At 40.9% G+C, this 18,238-nt stretch overlaps 4 protein-coding genes across 5 annotated transcripts; 3 read left to right on the top strand and 1 right to left on the bottom strand.

The window, feature by feature from the left end:
* Nucleotides 1-2,353: 2,353 nt before the first annotated feature.
* LOC121612634 (F-box only protein 6-like) lies at nucleotides 2,354-4,568 on the top strand. Its single transcript, XM_041945657.1, has 6 exons — nucleotides 2,354-2,590; nucleotides 3,352-3,601; nucleotides 3,686-3,797; nucleotides 3,896-3,991; nucleotides 4,082-4,217; nucleotides 4,315-4,568. Exons 1-6 carry the CDS (start codon nucleotides 2,516-2,518, stop codon nucleotides 4,459-4,461), a joined length of 816 nt encoding a protein of 271 aa, XP_041801591.1. The 5' UTR covers nucleotides 2,354-2,515; the 3' UTR covers nucleotides 4,462-4,568.
* A 560-nt stretch (nucleotides 4,569-5,128) lies between these two features.
* LOC121612633 (F-box only protein 6-like) lies at nucleotides 5,129-13,386 on the top strand. The gene is made up of 7 exons (XM_041945656.1): nucleotides 5,129-5,402; nucleotides 9,421-9,541; nucleotides 10,120-10,369; nucleotides 10,465-10,579; nucleotides 10,678-10,773; nucleotides 11,846-11,981; nucleotides 12,079-13,386. The coding sequence occupies exons 2-7, from the start codon at nucleotides 9,434-9,436 to the stop codon at nucleotides 12,223-12,225; spliced, it is 852 nt and encodes a 283-aa protein (XP_041801590.1). The 5' UTR covers nucleotides 5,129-5,402; nucleotides 9,421-9,433; the 3' UTR covers nucleotides 12,226-13,386.
* Nucleotides 5,388-8,338, top strand: LOC121612632 (F-box only protein 44-like). The gene is made up of 6 exons (XM_041945655.1): nucleotides 5,388-5,523; nucleotides 5,802-6,051; nucleotides 6,147-6,261; nucleotides 6,357-6,455; nucleotides 7,568-7,703; nucleotides 7,801-8,338. The coding sequence occupies exons 1-6, from the start codon at nucleotides 5,416-5,418 to the stop codon at nucleotides 7,945-7,947; spliced, it is 855 nt and encodes a 284-aa protein (XP_041801589.1). The 5' UTR covers nucleotides 5,388-5,415; the 3' UTR covers nucleotides 7,948-8,338.
* Nucleotides 13,282-17,914, bottom strand: LOC121612635 (cell division control protein 42 homolog). Of its 2 annotated transcripts, none has more exons than XM_041945659.1 (6): nucleotides 17,791-17,914; nucleotides 17,078-17,221; nucleotides 16,873-16,945; nucleotides 16,648-16,757; nucleotides 15,578-15,775; nucleotides 13,282-14,704 (listed from the first exon to the last, which is right to left on the bottom strand). In XM_041945659.1, exons 2-6 carry the CDS (start codon nucleotides 17,180-17,182, stop codon nucleotides 14,615-14,617), a joined length of 576 nt encoding a protein of 191 aa, XP_041801593.1. In that variant the 5' UTR covers nucleotides 17,183-17,221; nucleotides 17,791-17,914; the 3' UTR covers nucleotides 13,282-14,614. The 2 variants fall into 2 exon arrangements, with proteins under 2 accessions (XP_041801593.1, XP_041801594.1); XM_041945660.1 differs by having other exon boundaries at nucleotides 17,078-17,218; nucleotides 17,791-17,895.
* Nucleotides 17,915-18,238: the final 324 nt, after the last annotated feature.

The raw sequence follows: 18,238 nt of genomic DNA, 5'->3' as shown, positions 1-18,238 counted from the left end.
AGTTTGACACTTCCTCCATCAGGCAGACCTCTTTTTATCAGTGCTTTTCCCTGGATAGCTGAATGATGTGCCTTAAACAGCCTTCAAACCAGATGATCAACAGAATCAAACAGCCTCATGTGTTTAAACAGAACATAGATCAGGCCTACAAATACATTCGCCTCAGCAGAAGGCGTGAGACAGCAAGTGTACGTGCAGTGCATGCTGGAAGTATTCAACCAGGAAGGTAAGTGTTAAATTCCAGCTGCGTGAGTTTGTATTTTGGCCTGTTGTATATTAATATGGTGAAATCGCACAGGCTAATCCCATACATGAGAAAACCCATAGTCCAGTTGTTCATTTTTTATCTGTTCCTTTTCGTTTAAGTGGTTAAATCTCAACAGCACTTCACATTAATGTTCCACCATAGAAGCGAGTTTCACAGAAAAGTAATTACTCCACCATGCACACACTCTCTGCCCACTCAAGGGGACGACACCAACTGCAAGAATGTATGCACCAGAGGCGACTTTACTTCCTAAACTGGAGTAATGAGTAGTCATTTGTTAACTTTCGACTGCCCCCACGTTTAAAGAAAAAAAAAAAGCGCTGCAGAAGTGCCCTCTTGGATGCCCCTGTGGTAGATAAAACATGATAGAGCTGCAGTGGCCTTCCAGTGGAGAAAACATGATGCAGTGCCCTCTAGGGTGCCCTTAAGATGGAGAAAAAACGATGCGGTGCCACGCAGGCTGCACCACGTTCCATGAGTGCTTTTACTTCACTTATTCCTTATCGCGTTTTCATGAACATTTACTTTTGAGCATGAATTATTTGGTCGTTTACCCTTTTGTGTTGCATGTGAAGGCAGCTTTGCAGAACGAGCTCTTTGAATGGACTGTCTGGCTTTGATGTTTAAGTTTGCTTCTCAGTCACATTCACTAAAACGTGGGGTGAAGTCATGAAAGCACCAGTGGGTGGTCGTTCTGGGGAACAACACAATGCTGTGATGGTAAACTAATTAAAGTAAATGTGGAATTTTATACAAGTAACAGTGGACTTTGTGCAGCCTCACACAAGAACATACATCACTTGAAGCCATATGTCAAATTAAACTAAAACAAAATACTCTTAGACTACATCTCTGTGGCAAATTGACATTAATGCACAAAGTTTAATCAGTCACTTATTTATGAGTCATTCTCACTATTTATTCGTTTACATCTAATTCAAACACAACAAGTAATTTTGCAGGACGGTGCTGTCAGCATGTGATACTATAACGTAATGATGCTGCAGGATAGCATGAAGTATGTTCAGTTCAGAAAAGAATAAATGACCTTTGGTTTTTAGGGCTAAAATGCCCTGCAGTTGACTAATGCAGCATTAGTTGATAAAGATCACCATGAACATGTAAAGTCATGCTTAAAACAAACAGAGAATTGTGTGACAAACTCCTTACATGTGGAAATGTAACTGTATTTCATAACTGTATTTGTAATCTATGGCTTCAGACTGAGTGTATTCCTTTATCTGATAATATATCTTTTTTATTCTGACGAGGCCTCCCTGCTTCTTGATGTTGAGCCAGCCCAGCGAACAGAGACTCATTATTTACAAGTTAATCAATTGCAACCTTTGTCAGATCATTACGCTTGCCTTTAAAGTTTTCCAGGACAACTGGAATCAATTACCAAAACAGATAATCAAAGGAATTAAACAGTCTTGTTCGGAGACGATATTGATCAGGAACACATTACACTGAAAGCTGGAGACACTCATCGTCACAGTGATAATGATGTATACAGTGGTGGAGTGTAAATAAGTTCAATTTTGAGGTACCTCTACTTTACTTTAGTATTTCCATTTTATGTTGCTTCATATTTCTTTTTTACTACATTTCAGAGGGAAATATTGTACTTTTAACTGCACTATTTATCTGATAGCTGTTAAAAGCTGCTAACATTAAAGTATGCTCACATTAATGCTTCATTAATTATAATCCTGTAGTATATTTTATGGGCCATTCTTACTTTTACTTCAGTTACTTTAAGTATATTTTGGTACTAATATTAATACTAATACTGCTAATATTTTTACATTAGTACAATTTTGCAGGACTCAACTTGTAACTTATGTCATACAGCAGTTTTGCTATAAAGCTCTGAAGGTTTTTTCCACCACTGACATTATTTTATCAGTAGACTTTGCTGATAAACATTTACCATCAGCACTGTTAACTCTGTGACACTGCAAATCACCACCTCTTTAAGCTGCTGACATTTGACTGAGCAAATACATTTTAAGTTTTGAAATATTTGCTTGTTGTGGACTGAGTTGTCTGCCGCTGCTTTGTTTTGGTGGTTACCTCCGCCCGCGCATCGTCCGGCCGGCGGGGCTTGAATCGAACGCACGTGGCGTTGAGTTACAGCGCAGTAGATGACAACAGGAAAAACCTGCCGCGGTGAGGGCTCATCTGTGGCTGTGCTGCCTGCCAAGACGGTCTGACCGAGTCCCAGCACGCATCAAGAGGACAGTTATGGACGAAACTCACAGCTTCGATTCGGCCCAACGTCCAGACCGGAGGCAGAAGCCGACCTCGGCTCCGGTGAAGGTACCGTCAGGCTGGCTGTCAGCGGCCGCTGTGAAGCGCTCGACAGTCAGCACAACAAATGCAACTGCTGCACAGGACGGCAGGGAGGAGAGGACTGTGTCTGTGGATTACAAACAGTATCAGATGTACTCATATGCAGGACGGTGTTCTCATAAAGACTAGTGTGCAATAATTAAATAATCAGAAGAAAAAACAAATCTAAAAAAATATAAAGTCAAATAAACAGAAATATACCAGGTGGCACTTTGTGTTTTGGCTTACATAAATCTAAAATGTGCAAGGATTTTGCAGGAAAGAAGCTTTTACTTGGTCTTATTCCAAAATTCGAGTTTCCCTTGAATGCACCACATTGCATGTTGTCTTAGACCACACCATCTAATATGAAACCTGATGGTGCAGGCATACATGTGCCTTACACTATTCGCTACTTGCCAACCGTTTGGCTCGCGGATGCTAAAACTTGCCCAGTTTCCCCAGTTTTACTCTCTGTTGGCTGTTTGTTCAAGAACTTTGAAATATCTGACTTGATATGAGGCGACAATGACCAGGTGGATGCACCAATTAGATGATCTGTAAAGGTGTTTCAACATACACAAATAAATAGAATATAATATAAGGAACCGGCACCAAAAATGATCACAAAACAAAGTTTTATAACTTTTACAATTTTATTTTGTGGTCAGTTTGTGTTTGTGTCTGTTCAATAGCAGTGAGACAAGATCCAGTTTGACTTTACCTGTGTCCTGTCTGCTCCTTGTCAGTTCTTCCCTGGTCCTCTGGAGATCCTGGAGGAGATCTTCCTGAATCTTCCTCCTGATCAGGTGGTTCGTGTATGCCGGTCGGTGTGCCGTCAGTGGAAAGAGGTGGCCGACAGTGAATCCCTGTGGAGGGAGAGGTGTCGAAGAGACGGATATCGCCTCCGTGATGCTTCAAAAACACCCAGAGGCTGGAGGTTGTTTTACTTCTTGTGCAAAAAGAGAAGAAATCTTCTCAAGAATCCAAGAGCAGAACGTGAGAAGCCAGAGAACTAAGCTTACTTAGCATTGTTGTACAGCATGATGTCTCTAACGACCGTCCTCTGCGTTTTTATAAAAGACCTGAATGGCTGGCAGATTCTGAGGAATGGTGGTGATAGATGGGCAGTACATGGAGTCAGAGTGCCACATCCAGACGAGACGGTCCAGAAAAACTTTGTTACCTCTTACCAGTGAGTGCTCAGCGGGAGGGGAGCAGGAAAAACTTGGCATTCATTTTATACGGAACATTCACATTAAGTAAGTAGCTAAAACATTTTCTGTTGTTCAGAATGTGCAGGAAGTCGCAGCTTATTGATTTCAAGAAGGAAGGTTACAACTCATCATTTATGGATCACTTCCAGCCAGACATCAGAATATCTGATTGGTAAGAATCTCACCGATTCATGTTGTTTTGGTAGTTCTGGCCATCACAGTAATCCCACTGAGATTTGAGATTTGTGTGTGTGTGTTGTAGGTATTCACCAAGAACAGACTGCGGCAGTATGTATGAGATTCATGTAGAGTTGCTGAATCAAAGGCAGGAGCCTGTTCAGACATTTGCTCCTGCGCCTGTGTGCTTTAAGCAGTGGAATGAGGAGAGATGGAATCAGGTGTGAACAGAGAATGAGTCATTTATTTTTATACAGATGCTTAGAGGAGGTACAAAGCCCAGTGACATGTTTAGACGAACGGATATGTGTTTTTCAGATGACCCGTGTGTTCCAGAGCTACGGACCAGGAGTGAGATACATCCGTTTTACCCACGGAGGCAAGGACACGCAGTTCTGGAAAGGATGGTATGGAATTCGTGTTACCGACAGCTGCGTTGAGATCTGTCCAGCAATGGAGACATAGCTGTCTGGGATTCATCTAATGCCTGCTTCCTGCCTTCACCTGAAACTGCACCTTTTTATAATTGCAAATGCAATTATTGAACGTGTAAAACGTGTTCAGATTTATCATAAAACTGGATCATAGTGATGATGTTTTATTCTAAATGAAATACAGAACTCTGATGTCAAACTGAATAAAATTTTAAAAAAAAATTATTTCCTCTCATTTGACCTCAGCTTCACCTGAAAATCTAAGTGTCATTAATGCACACATCTTAATCACAAACAACTGACAGAGAAACAAATGTGCTTAAACTCCTCACATGTACTCACTTAAATAGACAGTAACTGCATTTGTGGCAGCCACTTTAAGTGATTCAAAAAGTCTTCACACATTTCCTGTAACAATAAATTTAAAGTCAAAGCATCCTTGCTTCCTAAATATTGTTTAAACACCTAAACACCTCGATTGGAAGGCGGATATCAGGAAAAGGGCAAAGGTCATTGATTGTGCCTCTACAGTCTGTAGATATATGATCAAATTTCAGGTTAAATCATACTATGATATCCACTGTCGGCCACGGCACCCGGGCTCTTACTTCTGCTATGTTATTGTAGCCACTAGCTCCGCCTACGTGCCTGACGATCTGCTGGAGTGTCGTGGGGTGAATATCGAGCGCCACCTGTCAACCGACAGGAAGAGGGCTATGTTTTGGGAATAAGTATGACCCAAGACTGTTTATATATAGGAACAACCGAGTGTAACTAACTGCCATTATAGAGGAGTCGGTGAATACTTGTTAAATGTATCGTTACATGCAGCTAACATTTGGATTGTAGCTACTTTTACTTCACTTTCCATGTCGAGTCTTCACCTCGGAACGCACTTCCGCGTTGTGTGTTATCGGATGAAAGTGGTGCAGTGTGGTGATGCATGGTGGTTTTTGAACGCCACTAGCCTGGGTCTGTCCCAGGCATGAAGAGGAAAGCTAACGCTATGGGTGCAACTCAGAGCTCTGATTCAGCCTCCAGACGCAGAGGCAGTTCGGCCGCGGTGCCGTCCACCTCGCTTTCTCAGGAAGATGTAAGAGCTTTACGTGACTCCTGACTTTCACAGGGAGTGGGAGTGATAAAAGACTGTGGATTACAACCAGCTGTTACACGTTAAGTCTCATTTGAACTCCTGTGACTGCACGTTAACTTCAGACCACGCAGTCAAAGTGATTCAGACCTACAGATGTGGTGCGTTGTTTTATACTTGTCAGATGGATTGACATGTAACAGTGTGTCCAATCTGGCATTATGGCTGTGGTCCACTAACTGATTCTCCAAACTTATCTGTGTCCTGTCTCTTCTTTTCAGTTCTTACCTGTTCCTCTGGAGATCCTGGAGGAGATCTTCCTGAATCTTCCTCCTGATCAGGTGGTTTGCGTTTGCCGGTTAGTGTGCCATCAATGGAAGGGGGTGGCTGACAGCGAATCACTGTGGAGGGAGAGATGCAGAAGAGAAGGATATCGCCTCCGCCATGCTTCCAGAACACCCAAAGACTGGAGGTTTTTTTACTTCCTGTGCAAAAAGAGAAGAAATCTTCTCAAGAATCCAAGAGCAGAACGTGAGAAGCCAAAGAACTGTTCATAACTACAGATTTGGTGGTGTTAAGGTCATTATTGCCATCAGCTCTACTAAATAATTTCTTTGTGTTTATAGAGAAAATGAAGAATTGGCAGATATTGGAGAATGATCGTGATAAGTGGAAAGTAGAGGAAGTTATGGTGCCACATCCAAACGAGGCAGTCCAGAAAACCTTTGTGACGCCTTCTGGGTGAGTATTCGTCAGCAGGGGATCAGAAAACACACGCCAGGTATATGTTGCCCTAAATTTCTATTATGTAGCAGCTAAAACCTTTTTGTTTCCAGTGGAATTCGCATGAAGTCACAGCTGATTGATTTGAGGATGGAAGGTTACAACCCTTCGTTCATGGATCGCTTCCAGCCAGACATCAAAATATCTGATTGGTGAGAAGAGTAAACATATACTACTGTAACAACTCTCAGTAATTCCTACATTGATATGAATAAAGCTTGCTGGTATTACACATTAGCATTCGTGCTACACGTAGCGAAGGAGTGCTACATTTCAAAAATGGCTCCGGAGAGATGGATCAAAATGACACCCGAAACACTTCTGTCCCACAATTGTCATCGTCTATGCCTAAATAAACTCACTCAAACTAAATGAGCGTTAGGAGCGTGTCCGTGCTTAATCCTAAAATATGAGCAGCTGTCTGTCCAATGAAAGGCAGGACCTTAGTTTAAACAAACTGTCTGACGAGTAATTTTCAATGTACATTGTTTTCTTTTGTACGTGGCTGACTTTTGGAGGATCAGTCTCTTTTGGAGGACTTGGAAGAATAAAGTATGGAAGCTTTATGTAATATTTGTATGGTGCCACTCTGTTGTGTTGTGATTGGTAGGACTATTTATCTTTCAAAAAAAAAAAAAAACAACATTAGAAATGTAAGAAACTGTAGTGTTAGGAAAGAGATATGAGAAATGGTAAATTAATGCTACTCCGAGTGTGTGTGCTTGGAAGTACTTCATGCCACCCCTGCAGGTCAATTTCCCACTTGGGCCACCAAAGTCAAAAAAGCCTGGACGTGCCTCTGCTGAGCATCTAGTGCAGTGGCATGAAAACAGCGGCCTCCATCAGAAATATTCAGCGTCCTGATGACAGCTGAAGTCTTCTCTTTGATAGTTTACATGAAAACTTCCACATGAGTTTCACAGATTTGCTTAACAATGCATTAATAACAACGTGAACACAAGGCCCATCCGAATTTCTATGACAACATCTGATGCTGCTCCCACATGAAGAGTGGCTTGCCATTTGAACAGCACGCTGTGCTGGAATGAAGTCTAATAAACTTACAACAGAAATAAGTTAGCTCATTTGACCGTAACAGATTTGTTTCAACAACAGTACTTTGATTTGGCTACAAAGGAAGGAGATTACTGTTTGTCATGTTTGTCTCTACTTTGTTTTTTGTACTGAGACACTGTGATTTTACACTCAAAATGAATGTAGCTGTAGTTACTCTTCTCATTGTGCATTGATTCTGTTTTACTAGGTATGCACGGCGATGGGATTGTGGCACCGAATACGAACTCCTTGTAGAGCTGCTGAATAAAAAAAGAAAGCCTATCAGGACATTTTCCCCCATGCAGATTTACTTTGAGGAGAGGAACGATCAGCAATGGATCGAGGTACGTGCAAAGCATGAAGCGTTCACTCATACAATTTAATTTAGAGGTGGTACAAAACCCAAGGACAAGTCTAGACTTGCTGATATGTGTTTTTCAGATGACCCATGTGTTCCAGAACTACGGACCAGGAGTGAGATACATCCGTTTTAATCATGGATGCAAGGAGAGACACTTCAGGGCAGCATGGATTGGAATTCATGTTACAGACAGCTGCATTGAGATATGTCCAGCAATGGAGACATAGCTGTTTGGGATTCATCTAATGCCTGCTTCCTGCCTTCACCTGAAACTGCACCTTTTTATAGCCTGCAGTTATTTAACATGTAAAAAGAACATTTCTGTGTCTGCAAACCTATAAATATGTGCAATCTTTATGAAATGTTACATTCACCCTATTTACCGTTCAGTGTTGTTGCATGACATCAGCAGAACAGAGAAGTACAGTAACTGACCTCACAGAGAATAAAATCCATCTCCTCAGTATTACTGACCTGGAGATGTCTAGAGCTGCAACTATTAATAGATTGTTTTCAAGTATTATATTATGTGCCAGCTATTTTGATAATGGTTATGATTATATTTGCTATTGATGTCAAGCTGAATAAAAATCAAACATAACTTTTCTTCTCATTTGACCTCAGCTTCACAGTGTCATTAATGCACAAATCTTAATCACAAACAACTGACAGAGAAACAAATGTGCTTAAACTCCTCACATGTACTCACTTAAATAGACAGTTTTGTCCTGGCGCATAAATGGTTCAAAAAGTCATCACACATATCCTGTCCACACCATCCTCGCTTCCTAAATGTTAAGCAAGCAGATATCAGGAGAAGGGCAAAGGTCATTGACTGTGCCTCTACAGTCAGTAGATATCTGATCAAATTTCAGGTGAAATCATACTATGATATTTTAAATCAATACATATGTATTTTCAATCAACACTATTTAATTTTAGGGGTAAACTCTCAACAGAAAATGCATGTTGTCTTGTTTTTGCCTTCAGCTGATGTTCATCTTTAATTGGATCAAATGAGGTTCCACCTGGTGAGCAACGTTATTTGTCACGCGCCCGCGACGATGAAATATACCGGAAGTTTACAGTGCAGACGGATCTAAAACGGTTCGCATTTTATTTCACCCGGCGTATACCGGAAGTCGCCCGGGTTGGCGGAGTCTGCAGCAGAGTGTCGTTCCTCAGCTGCCCAGCTTGTTGAAGTGAACGTGAATCTCCACTGTCGTTCACGTCCACCGGGCTCTTACTTCTGCTACGTTATTGTAGCCACTAGCTCCGCCTACCTGCGTGACGTCCTGCTGGAGTGTCGTGGGGTCAATATCGAGCGCAACCTCGGTCAACTGACAGGAATAGGGCTGTGTTTTGGGAATAAGTGTGACCCATAGACTATTTATATAGGGACAACCGAAAGTAACTCACTGCCAGTATAGAGGAGTCGGTGAATACTTGTCAAATTTATGGTTACATGCAGCTAACATTTGGATTGTAGCTACTTTTACTTCACTTTCCATGTCGAGTCTTCACCTCGGAACGCACTTCCGCGTTGTGTGTGATCGGATATAAGTGGCCTCACGAGTGATGTTGTAGCTATACGTGTCATCACACGCAGGTATTTCTTCGCTACGAGGTCGACAGGAGACGATAGATACTGAGCATAGTCGACTGCAACGTTAGTGCTTGCAAGAACGCCACTAGCCTGGGTCTGTCCCAGGCATGAAGAGGAAAGCTAACGCTATGGGTGCAACTCAGAGCTCTGATTCAGCCTCCAGACGCAGAGGCAGTTCGGCCGCGGTGCCGTCCACCTCGCTTTCTCAGGAAGATGTAAGAGCTTTACGTGACTCCTGATTTACACAGGGACTGCAGGCGGTGGGAGTGATAAGAGACTGTGGATTACAACCAGCTGTTACACGTTAAGTCTCATTTGAACTCCTGTGACTGCACGTAAACACAGCCTACTGAGTGGTTCAGACCTGCAGAGGGGGTGCGCTGTTTTCTGCTTGTCAGACGCTGAATTGAAATGTCAAAGTGGGTCAAATCCGGCATTATCGGCTTTTTCCTTTTGTCCGGCTGCTTGGTTATACACCTCCTTTGACTTCAAGAAGTTGACGCATGATTTCTTTTAGTTTTAGGCTCATTCTGAACTGTCATTTTAGAAGGGGAACTAAATAAACAGAAGTCATTCACAAATGCAACCAAAAGAATAAGATACAACCAAGATAATGGGCTCAGAAATGAGGTGTTAACAGCTGGATGTATTAAGCAAGTTTGTGTCTTTAACTTTTTTGTATGTTTTTGTAATACTGAGACAAACTGTTAAGATGCAGCGATTATGCAAGCAGTGAGGAGGGGGCTGTGGTCCAAAGTCAGAGCTTGAAGACTAACCTGTCTCTTCTTTTCAGTTCTTCCCTGTTCCTCTGGAGGTCCTGGAGGAGATCTTCCTGAATCTTCCTCCCGATCAGGTGGTTTGTGTTTGCCGGTTAGTGTGCCATCAATGGAAGGGGGTGGCTGACAGCGAATCACTGTGGAGGGAGAGATGCAGAAGAGAAGGATATCGCCTCCGCCATGCTTCCAGAACACCCAAAGACTGGAGGTTTTTTTACTTCCTGTGCAAAAAGAGAAGAAATCTTCTCAAGAATCCAAGAGCAGAACGTGAGAAGCCACAGAACTGTTCATAACTACAGATTTGGTGGCGTTAAGGTCATTATTGCCATCAGCTCTACTAAATAATTTCTTTGTGTTTATAGAGAAAATGAAGAATTGGCAGATATTGGAGAATGGTGGTGATAAGTGGAAAGTAGAGGAAGTTATGGTGCCACATCCAAACGAGGCAGTCCAGAAAAACTTTGTGACCTCTTATAGGTGAGTATTGCTCAGCAGCAGACCAGAAAACACAGGGCAGGTATATGTTACCCCACATTTCTATTATGTAGCAGCTAAAACCTTTTTGTTTCCTACAGAATGTGCAAGAAGTCACAGCTGATTGATTTGGAGATGGAAGGTTACAACCCTTCGTTCATGGATCGCTTCCAGCCAGACATCAAAATATCTGATTGGTGAGAAGAGTAAACATATACTACTGTAACAACTCTCAGTAATTCCTACATTGATATGAATAAAGCTTGCTGGTATTACACATTAGCATTCGTGCTACACGTAGCGAAGGAGTGCTACATTTCAAAAATGGCTCCGGAGAGATGGATCAAAATGACACCCGAAACACTTCTGTCCCACAATTGTCATCGTCTATGCCGAAATAAACTCACTCAAACTAAATGAGCATTAGGAGCGTGTCTGTGCTAGATCCTAAAATATGAGCAGCTGTCTGTCCAATGAAAGGCAGGACCTTAGTTTAAACAAACTGTCTGATGAGTAATTTTCAATGTGCATCTTAAGAAACTTTTGCTGCTATGGAAAGCTTTATGTAATATTTGTATGGTGCCACTCTGTTGTGTTGTGATTGGTAGGACTATTTATCTTTTAAATAAAAAATTTCAACATTAGGAATATAAGAAACTGTCGTTGATTTTGATTTGGACTCCACTTGATTTTCACAGATTTGCTCAACAATGCAATAATAATGACGTGAATACAAGGCCCATCCTAATTTATGTGACAACATCTGATGCTGCTCCCACATGAAGAGTGGCTTGCCATTTGAACAGCGCGCTGTGCTGGAATGAAGTCTAATAAACTTACAAAATAAATAACACAGCTAAGTAATGTAGCTTAGCCCATTTGACCGTAACAGATTTGTTTCAACCACACAGTACTTTAATTCGACTACAACTGAAGGAGATTACTATTTGTCACTCTACTTTGTTTTTTTGTACTGAGACACTGATTTTAAATAAAAAATGAAAGTACCTGTAGTTACTCTTCACAAAGTGTAGCACAGAGTCATTGTTTGCATTAGCATTATTTCTTGCCAAATGAGGATTAACACAAAGTGACAGAACTGTCAAGCAAATTAAAATAGACAAAACGTATTTAAATAGGTGTGTTGTTTCCACTGCTGCTGTAATTTGGCTCCTCAGTGAACAATGCTGGAAAAAAAACTGGGCCGTGGTTGAACCTATTTGCTGACACTTGATCTATCCACTCATGCTTGTGATTCTGTTTTATTAGGTATGCGCCACGATGGGATTGTGGCAGTGAATACGAGATCCATGTGGAGTTGCTGAATCAAAGAAAGAGGCCTATTCAGACATTTGCCCCCGAGACTATTTACTTTGAGCAGTGGAACGATCAGCAGTGGAACCAGGTATGTTCAGAGCACGGGGCGCTCACTCATACGATGAAATTTAGAGGTGGTACAAAACCCAGGGACAAGTCTAGACTTACTGATATGTGTTTTTCAGATGACCCATGTGTTCCAGAGCTACGGACCAGGAGTGAGATACATCCGCTTTACTCACGGAGGCAAGGACACGCAGTTCTGGGCGGGATGGTATGGAATTCGTGTTACCGACAGCTGCGTTGAGATCTGTCCAGCCATGGACACATAGCTCTTTGGGATTCATCTAATGCCTGCTTCCTGCCTTTTGCCTGAAATTGCAAAATTGCACCAAGTCTTATTTGCCTTACGTAATCTGCAGTTATTTTACATGTTGAAGGAACATTTCTGTGGGTAAAAATCAATCAATCAATACTGCATGTGCATCAGTTTCGTCCTTAAATGTAATTTTTGAAACAATGACACACCTTGAGAAGACATTTATAGTAGCATATAGCAGAATTTGGTAAAGCGAAACTGAAAAGTTGGAACATATTTGTCCTGACACAAGTGGAATTGGAAACGTTTAAAAGAAAAAACGCTATTCTAAATAATTCAAATCTTAGAAGACCGATTGAAATACAATTTATTTACTTTAAATTAAAATATTATACCTTTTACTGCATCAGGGTGAAAGAGGTTCACGTGCCTCATACACATATCTTTATGCAAGGTTCTTTGTTTTTGTACCAAAGAGCCGTTACAGTCCCTGAGAATTTTTTTTTCACTTTGAAAACAGCCATATCAGTTTTAGGTTCAGATAACAGTTTATCGGTCTTTATTTGTAATGAAAACATGCACGTGAGCCTGAATGAAATTGTTTTCTGTGAAGTGTTTTCGTTCGCCAGCTGGTCATGGAGATTGTTGGGACAATATGGCGCATACAGCATCGAGGCTCTTTCAGTGAACTTCCTGGCTCTGTTTGTGTCTCGGCGATATGCACTGAAAGATGTGTGATCATAAAACACATGAAGTTATATGAAGTCAGCAGTAGGTACTGTGATGCCATTATTTCTGACAACATCCATACAGGTCAGAATGAATGCAAAAAAAAATCACAAATCACAAAGAAATCAATTTAAATGCTCTTTAACACTGAAGCACTATTGGTTTGACAAACCAGCTTGAATGGAAATATTTTTTGCACTGCTCTGTAATGTGAGTTGTAATGTTGAAGAAGTGTCATTTTAACTGTTCTGTATTGTATTTTTCACCTCTACATTATCTGTGGAAAATATACTTTATTAATGTAATCATCAGGCCAGACAACAACATGTACTATATGAAGTTAGGTTTATTCATAATACTGGTTTATTGTGATGCAATATACAGTACAACTTTGATGTCAATTTGAATAAAAATCAGAGTCCAAGCAACTCGTTCTCTTAATATTTTCCCGGTTAATTTGATTTCAGTGTCATCTCTGCTTCTCTAAATCTCGTTGTCAGTAATGCACACATTGTATAGTCAATAAGTTACCAGTTAATTTCACTATATTTACAAATTCAAGCCCACCATCCAGCCATGGATATAGTAAAAGACAAATGCAAATAGTGCTCGTTCAGCCACTCAAATATTCACAGGATCTCAAACAGACAGTATAGCTTTTTGTATCGATGTGTTGCTATCTGACTTAATGACGCTGCGGTGTAGCAGCAAGTGTGTTCATTTCACAAAATAGTTCATTAGCCTGGGGTTATAGGCTGAACTGCTCCCACAAAGTTCAGCCATTGCAACTTTTAATAAGCATTCAGGAGATCACTTTCTTGTTAACTCACTTCTGTCTCAAAAAGTAAATGAGTGGCAAACTGCTGTGCTTTAACTCCTTGCATGTAGTTACTTAAAACTGACAGTGGCTATTTCTGGTACATGGCTTCCAATGGAGGGTTATCGCTGCATTTAAATCTCAAGCTCCATGCATTTCCCACTTTTTAGTCAGCTTCTGTGGATCTCTGCTCTGACAGGTGTCAATTTATCACGTCTTGTTAGAACAAACTAGAGCTACGGTGGAGCATAGCCTAGAAATGTCATATTACGGCAAATGTGTCTTCCGCAAGGGGCCATCTTGACATTGAACAGGAAATTATGTAAAAATGCAGTGACTTTAATTACCCCTTTGCAAAACCTGTCATTCTTAACGTTTTAAGACGCTAGCAAGATTCTGGATCAGTAGACACTCACTAATGGAAGAGCGATGCAGTGTGAACTAAATGCAGTCTTGTGCGCAGGCCTGAACATACAGTAGAAATTATTAACTTTACGGAAGTTACTATAAACGTACAAAAAACAAATGTAGGACATACTAAGACATAATGTGAGCATCTCTCTAACCCATCATAATCAGCTTGTTTGTGTTTTACAAGGCAATCGAAACAACAGTAGTTCTATTAAAATATCACTTCATAGTCCGTTCTTTAGAATAACACTTCTGGAAGATGAACTCTAAACATAATGTGGTCTAACTGAAACGTTATTTCATAATGTCACATACAGTTTAAGTCAGTCAGAAGGCAAATATTTCATGATACCTCAACTCGTGTTGGAATGTGCTTGTGCAGCAAACCTCTTCAGTACTGTTAACCTACATTTGGAAACTGGTGTGGCGAAGGCTGCGGCGAAACTTAGAGCAGAACACATTTACTTCTTTTCTTAGGTTCAGGAGGCTCCAGGGCAGCCAGTATTGCCTCATCAAACACATTCTTTAATCCTTTCTGTGGAAATAAAATATTAATATTCAAAACAGGGTTATGTTCCAAATACAAATTAACATCTTCAGGGAACTAATTGCAAAAGAAGGCTGAGTAGAAATGGAGCAGGGCGATCAAAATTTTCCTTTATTCAAATAACATTATACAAGACTCTTCTCATGATCACGTTGTGTGAGTAAAGACAAAAGCCCATGGAAAATTTTGATGCTGCAGTAGAAAAAATGTTCTTCCTGTCTAAGACAGAATGTAGCATAAATGCTTTGTAGGGTACAACTGATGCTGAAGAGCTCAATACTGAAATAATAACAGATGTCAAAGTCAATTTTAAAACCAAAAACAAACTCAGTCATGTACAGTTACACAGACTTGCACACAAGTTGCTGCCAGCAGAAGGGAAAATTAAAGATTGGCACTCTTGTCATATCAGGCAGCACGGATAATTGTGATTAGGCCAAGTTGAAAAGAAAGCACACATGAACCGAAGGGAGAAAGTTAATGGGCACAGAGTTTTGAAGTTTAAACGAGCCTTGTGGTTATTTTGGTGACAGACATCTCTTTACAATGAGTAAGCAGCAGACTATCGAGAGGCAAAGCAAGATGCAAGAAGACATCAGAACAAACAGCATTTTCTCTTTCTTTGAGTTTCAGGGGGCTCTAAAGCGGCTAAGATAGCCTCATCAAATACGTTCTTCAGTCCCCGCTACAGAAAGAGGAAAAGAAGGGAGAAAGACATGCACACAACAGAGTTAGATAGATTTTAGCCAAATGCTGTTAGCAAAAGACAAGGTTAAGTATCTCCACCCTTGTTAGGAAGCTGACATTTAAAACCCATTCTTGCCACTCCAGGTTTAAGTGTTGTTTAATGGGAGAGCTTACCTGTGTTAGGGCTGAGCACTCGACGTATTTGACTGCCTTAAGGTCCCGAGCAAGCTTTTCGGCCGTCTCAGGGGTGATTGGCTTCTGTTTGTTCTTGGCTAGCTTCTCCACTGTGGAGGGGTCATCACGCAGGTCAATCTGAGTGCCGACCAACAGGAATGGGGTCTTGGGACAGTGGTGAGTTATTTCAGGAACCCACTGGAGGGGGGAAAAAAAAGAAAAAACAATCATCACCAAAAGGGAGAAACACTCGCTGAGAAATTATGCCACGTGCAGGAGATTATGCAAGAAAATTCTATGAAGTCAATTCTGATGATGGAATACAATTGTTCTAAAAAATGTATTGTCAATTGAGGAGAGGGGATACTGGCAGATAAGGTGATGAGGAGAAGGGGAATTACAGGAAAAATGGTATTAAGTTTTAACATTATAATCTCTTATCTTATAACCTTTGTTGTCATGGTGCCAAACTGTGTTAATTTATTTTCTCAAGTGTAATTTGGTCACAAAATAAATAATAAATGCTAAAGTCTGACCACAATTTCCTATGACTGGAGGGCCATGAACAAAACAGGATCCACTGTTAGCCAGATATTTCTGAAATGCTTCCTGGCACATATTCTGAAATTTTGCACATCAGCGTGCACGACTGAATCATATTCATAAACCATTCCAGTTTTGTCTTGAAAATTTTGAAACAGAGTCACAAGGCACAACGGTCCAACTGTTTTCATGTTTATCTGGCTTTTTGAAACACCCCCTACTTCACACTTTATGTAGAGCATTGTCTGAGATCGTAGGATCCTGTGAGATTCCGCAGAGAAAAATGCCCTCCAGTGTTTTTTGACAGAGGCAGCAAGAAGGAGAAATACTTAAAAGCACAGTGTGTTTCATTGACATATAAACACCTTGACTCCTTACTATACTTTACAATCCCGCAGTTACTTAATAAAACAGAGCAGCAGAGTACTATTATATGGAGTATGCCATGAAGGCAGTTTAATTTCAGATCGTTGGAAGGACAGGGTGTTATTAGATTTGCAGGTGAGCAAGTCCACTACAGTACTCACCTTTTCTTTAACATTCTCAAAGGAGGAGGGTGAAACAACTGAGAAACAGACTAAGAAGACGTCTGTCTGTGGGTAGCTTAGTGGTCGTAACCGGTCATAATCCTCCTGACCTACAAAGAGATCACATACAAACATTACAAATTAACTTACCATGTGACAGACTAATAACTGTGCTTTATTCAAATAGGAATGCAATTAAATTGAGAGAGTACAACATAATCTTACCTGCTGTATCAAATAAGCCAAGGGTGTATGGTTCACCTCCAATCATTACAGTAACTGCATAGTTGTCAAACACCTGTGATGAAAGGATGAATTGCATGCCATAATCCGTTCAAAGTATCCGTTCAGAGTACTTTTTAATATCTTAACCAAAATGTGACTGTCTGTGTGCATGCATCCGACTGTGAAACACACCAAACGTACTTACTGTTGGTACATATTCAGAGGGGAATTTGTTGGTGGTGTATGAAATCAATAGGCAGGTCTTTCCCACGGCTCCATCACCCACCACCACACATTTGATAGTCTGCATCTTTGTGCTTTCTGATTCTGCTGCCAATAAGGTTGGCTGCTGGGAGAGGTGATAATTCATTAGAACATTTCATATTTTAGGTTTACAAAATCATTTCACGTTATCTAAGTGCCCACCCCTCATCAACTGCTAATGACAGCTTTGATTAAACAGGGAGTCTAAGGGGGAAAGGCTGTATCTCCTAGCCGTAACTACTTGAGTGTCACACCCCATCACCACAACTGTTTAACAGGCTAACGTTAGCTAACGACAACGTTACTCACTCGCTTATTCACTTACGTACCTGGCTAGCTTAAGCATTTGTAAACAAGGCAATGGTTCATTCACACAATGTCACGCTATCTTCTTACACAAATGGCTACGAAAATGAAAATTTGTTTGTATGTCGGTTAGCCTGCTAAGCTAACGCAGTGCTAGCAATACGGACTAAACAATGCTAGCTATCTTAGCAACCGACCGGCTAACGTAAGCTTGAAAACTAATGGTGGTTTAGTTGCTGTGGCTAGGTTACAGCTAAAAGACGAGGCATGAAGCCAACATCCACATGTGTGTTTATAACGTTAATCTAACTGCACATAGAGATGTCAGAAAATGTTGGAGTTACGTACCAATGTCCCTCCGTGTCTCCGCTACGTTAGTTTATGTTAGCTGGCCGTTTCGCCGGGCGTTGGCACCAGCAAGCAATAACTTGCTACAGTCAGAGGGAAGCTGAGTCGGGAACCCGACTTCCACTACGACTGTCAAGCTAAACAGAATAATACCGGAAACCACCTTCAAAATATACCACCTAGCGTGCGTTGCAAAATCTTACGCTACATATTCTAAGTGATAGGTATCAAAGTAGATGTAAAGATGCTATGATTACAGTTACAGTTATTAGTTTGAGCTGTTTTTCATTGTACTTTAGTTTTTGTATTATTTATTCATACTCGTTACCCACCTGTGCTTTTATTTTAAAGGGTGACTTTCTCTGGTAATCGTGGCTGTCTTGACGTGAGTTCATGCGAGAGGTTCCTGCTGCAGAAGTGGTGACATCACCCTCTAAAGCCCCCACAC

This window comes from Chelmon rostratus, chromosome 10 (genome assembly GCF_017976325.1).
Source record: "Chelmon rostratus isolate fCheRos1 chromosome 10, fCheRos1.pri, whole genome shotgun sequence".
Classification (NCBI taxonomy): Eukaryota; Metazoa; Chordata; class Actinopteri; order Chaetodontiformes; family Chaetodontidae; genus Chelmon; species Chelmon rostratus.
Note: the sequence above shows the minus strand (reverse complement) of the source record. Positions and strands in the feature narration are given on the sequence as shown.

Coding starts and splice junctions, on each gene's coding strand:
- LOC121612634 (XM_041945657.1), top strand. CDS start 2,516: ATGGACGAAACTCACAGCTTCGATTCGGCCCAACGTCCAGACCGGAGG. Junction 3,602..3,685: donor CAAGAATCCAAGAGCAGAAC/GTGAGAAGCCAG, acceptor TTTTTATAAAAG/ACCTGAATGGCTGGCAGATT. Junction 3,798..3,895: donor AACTTTGTTACCTCTTACCA/GTGAGTGCTCAG, acceptor TCTGTTGTTCAG/AATGTGCAGGAAGTCGCAGC.
- LOC121612632 (XM_041945655.1), top strand. CDS start 5,416: ATGAAGAGGAAAGCTAACGCTATGGGTGCAACTCAGAGCTCTGATTCA. Junction 6,052..6,146: donor CAAGAATCCAAGAGCAGAAC/GTGAGAAGCCAA, acceptor TTGTGTTTATAG/AGAAAATGAAGAATTGGCAG. Junction 7,704..7,800: donor ACGATCAGCAATGGATCGAG/GTACGTGCAAAG, acceptor TGTGTTTTTCAG/ATGACCCATGTGTTCCAGAA.
- LOC121612633 (XM_041945656.1), top strand. CDS start 9,434: ATGAAGAGGAAAGCTAACGCTATGGGTGCAACTCAGAGCTCTGATTCA. Junction 10,370..10,464: donor CAAGAATCCAAGAGCAGAAC/GTGAGAAGCCAC, acceptor TTGTGTTTATAG/AGAAAATGAAGAATTGGCAG. Junction 11,982..12,078: donor ACGATCAGCAGTGGAACCAG/GTATGTTCAGAG, acceptor TGTGTTTTTCAG/ATGACCCATGTGTTCCAGAG.
- LOC121612635 (XM_041945659.1), bottom strand. CDS start 17,182: ATGCAGACTATCAAATGTGTGGTGGTGGGTGATGGAGCCGTGGGAAAG. Junction 15,776..16,647: donor TTGAGAATGTTAAAGAAAAG/GTGAGTACTGTA, acceptor TCCCCCCTCCAG/TGGGTTCCTGAAATAACTCA. Junction 14,705..15,577: donor AGTGCTCAGCCCTAACACAG/GTAAGCTCTCCC, acceptor TTATTTCCACAG/AAAGGATTAAAGAATGTGTT.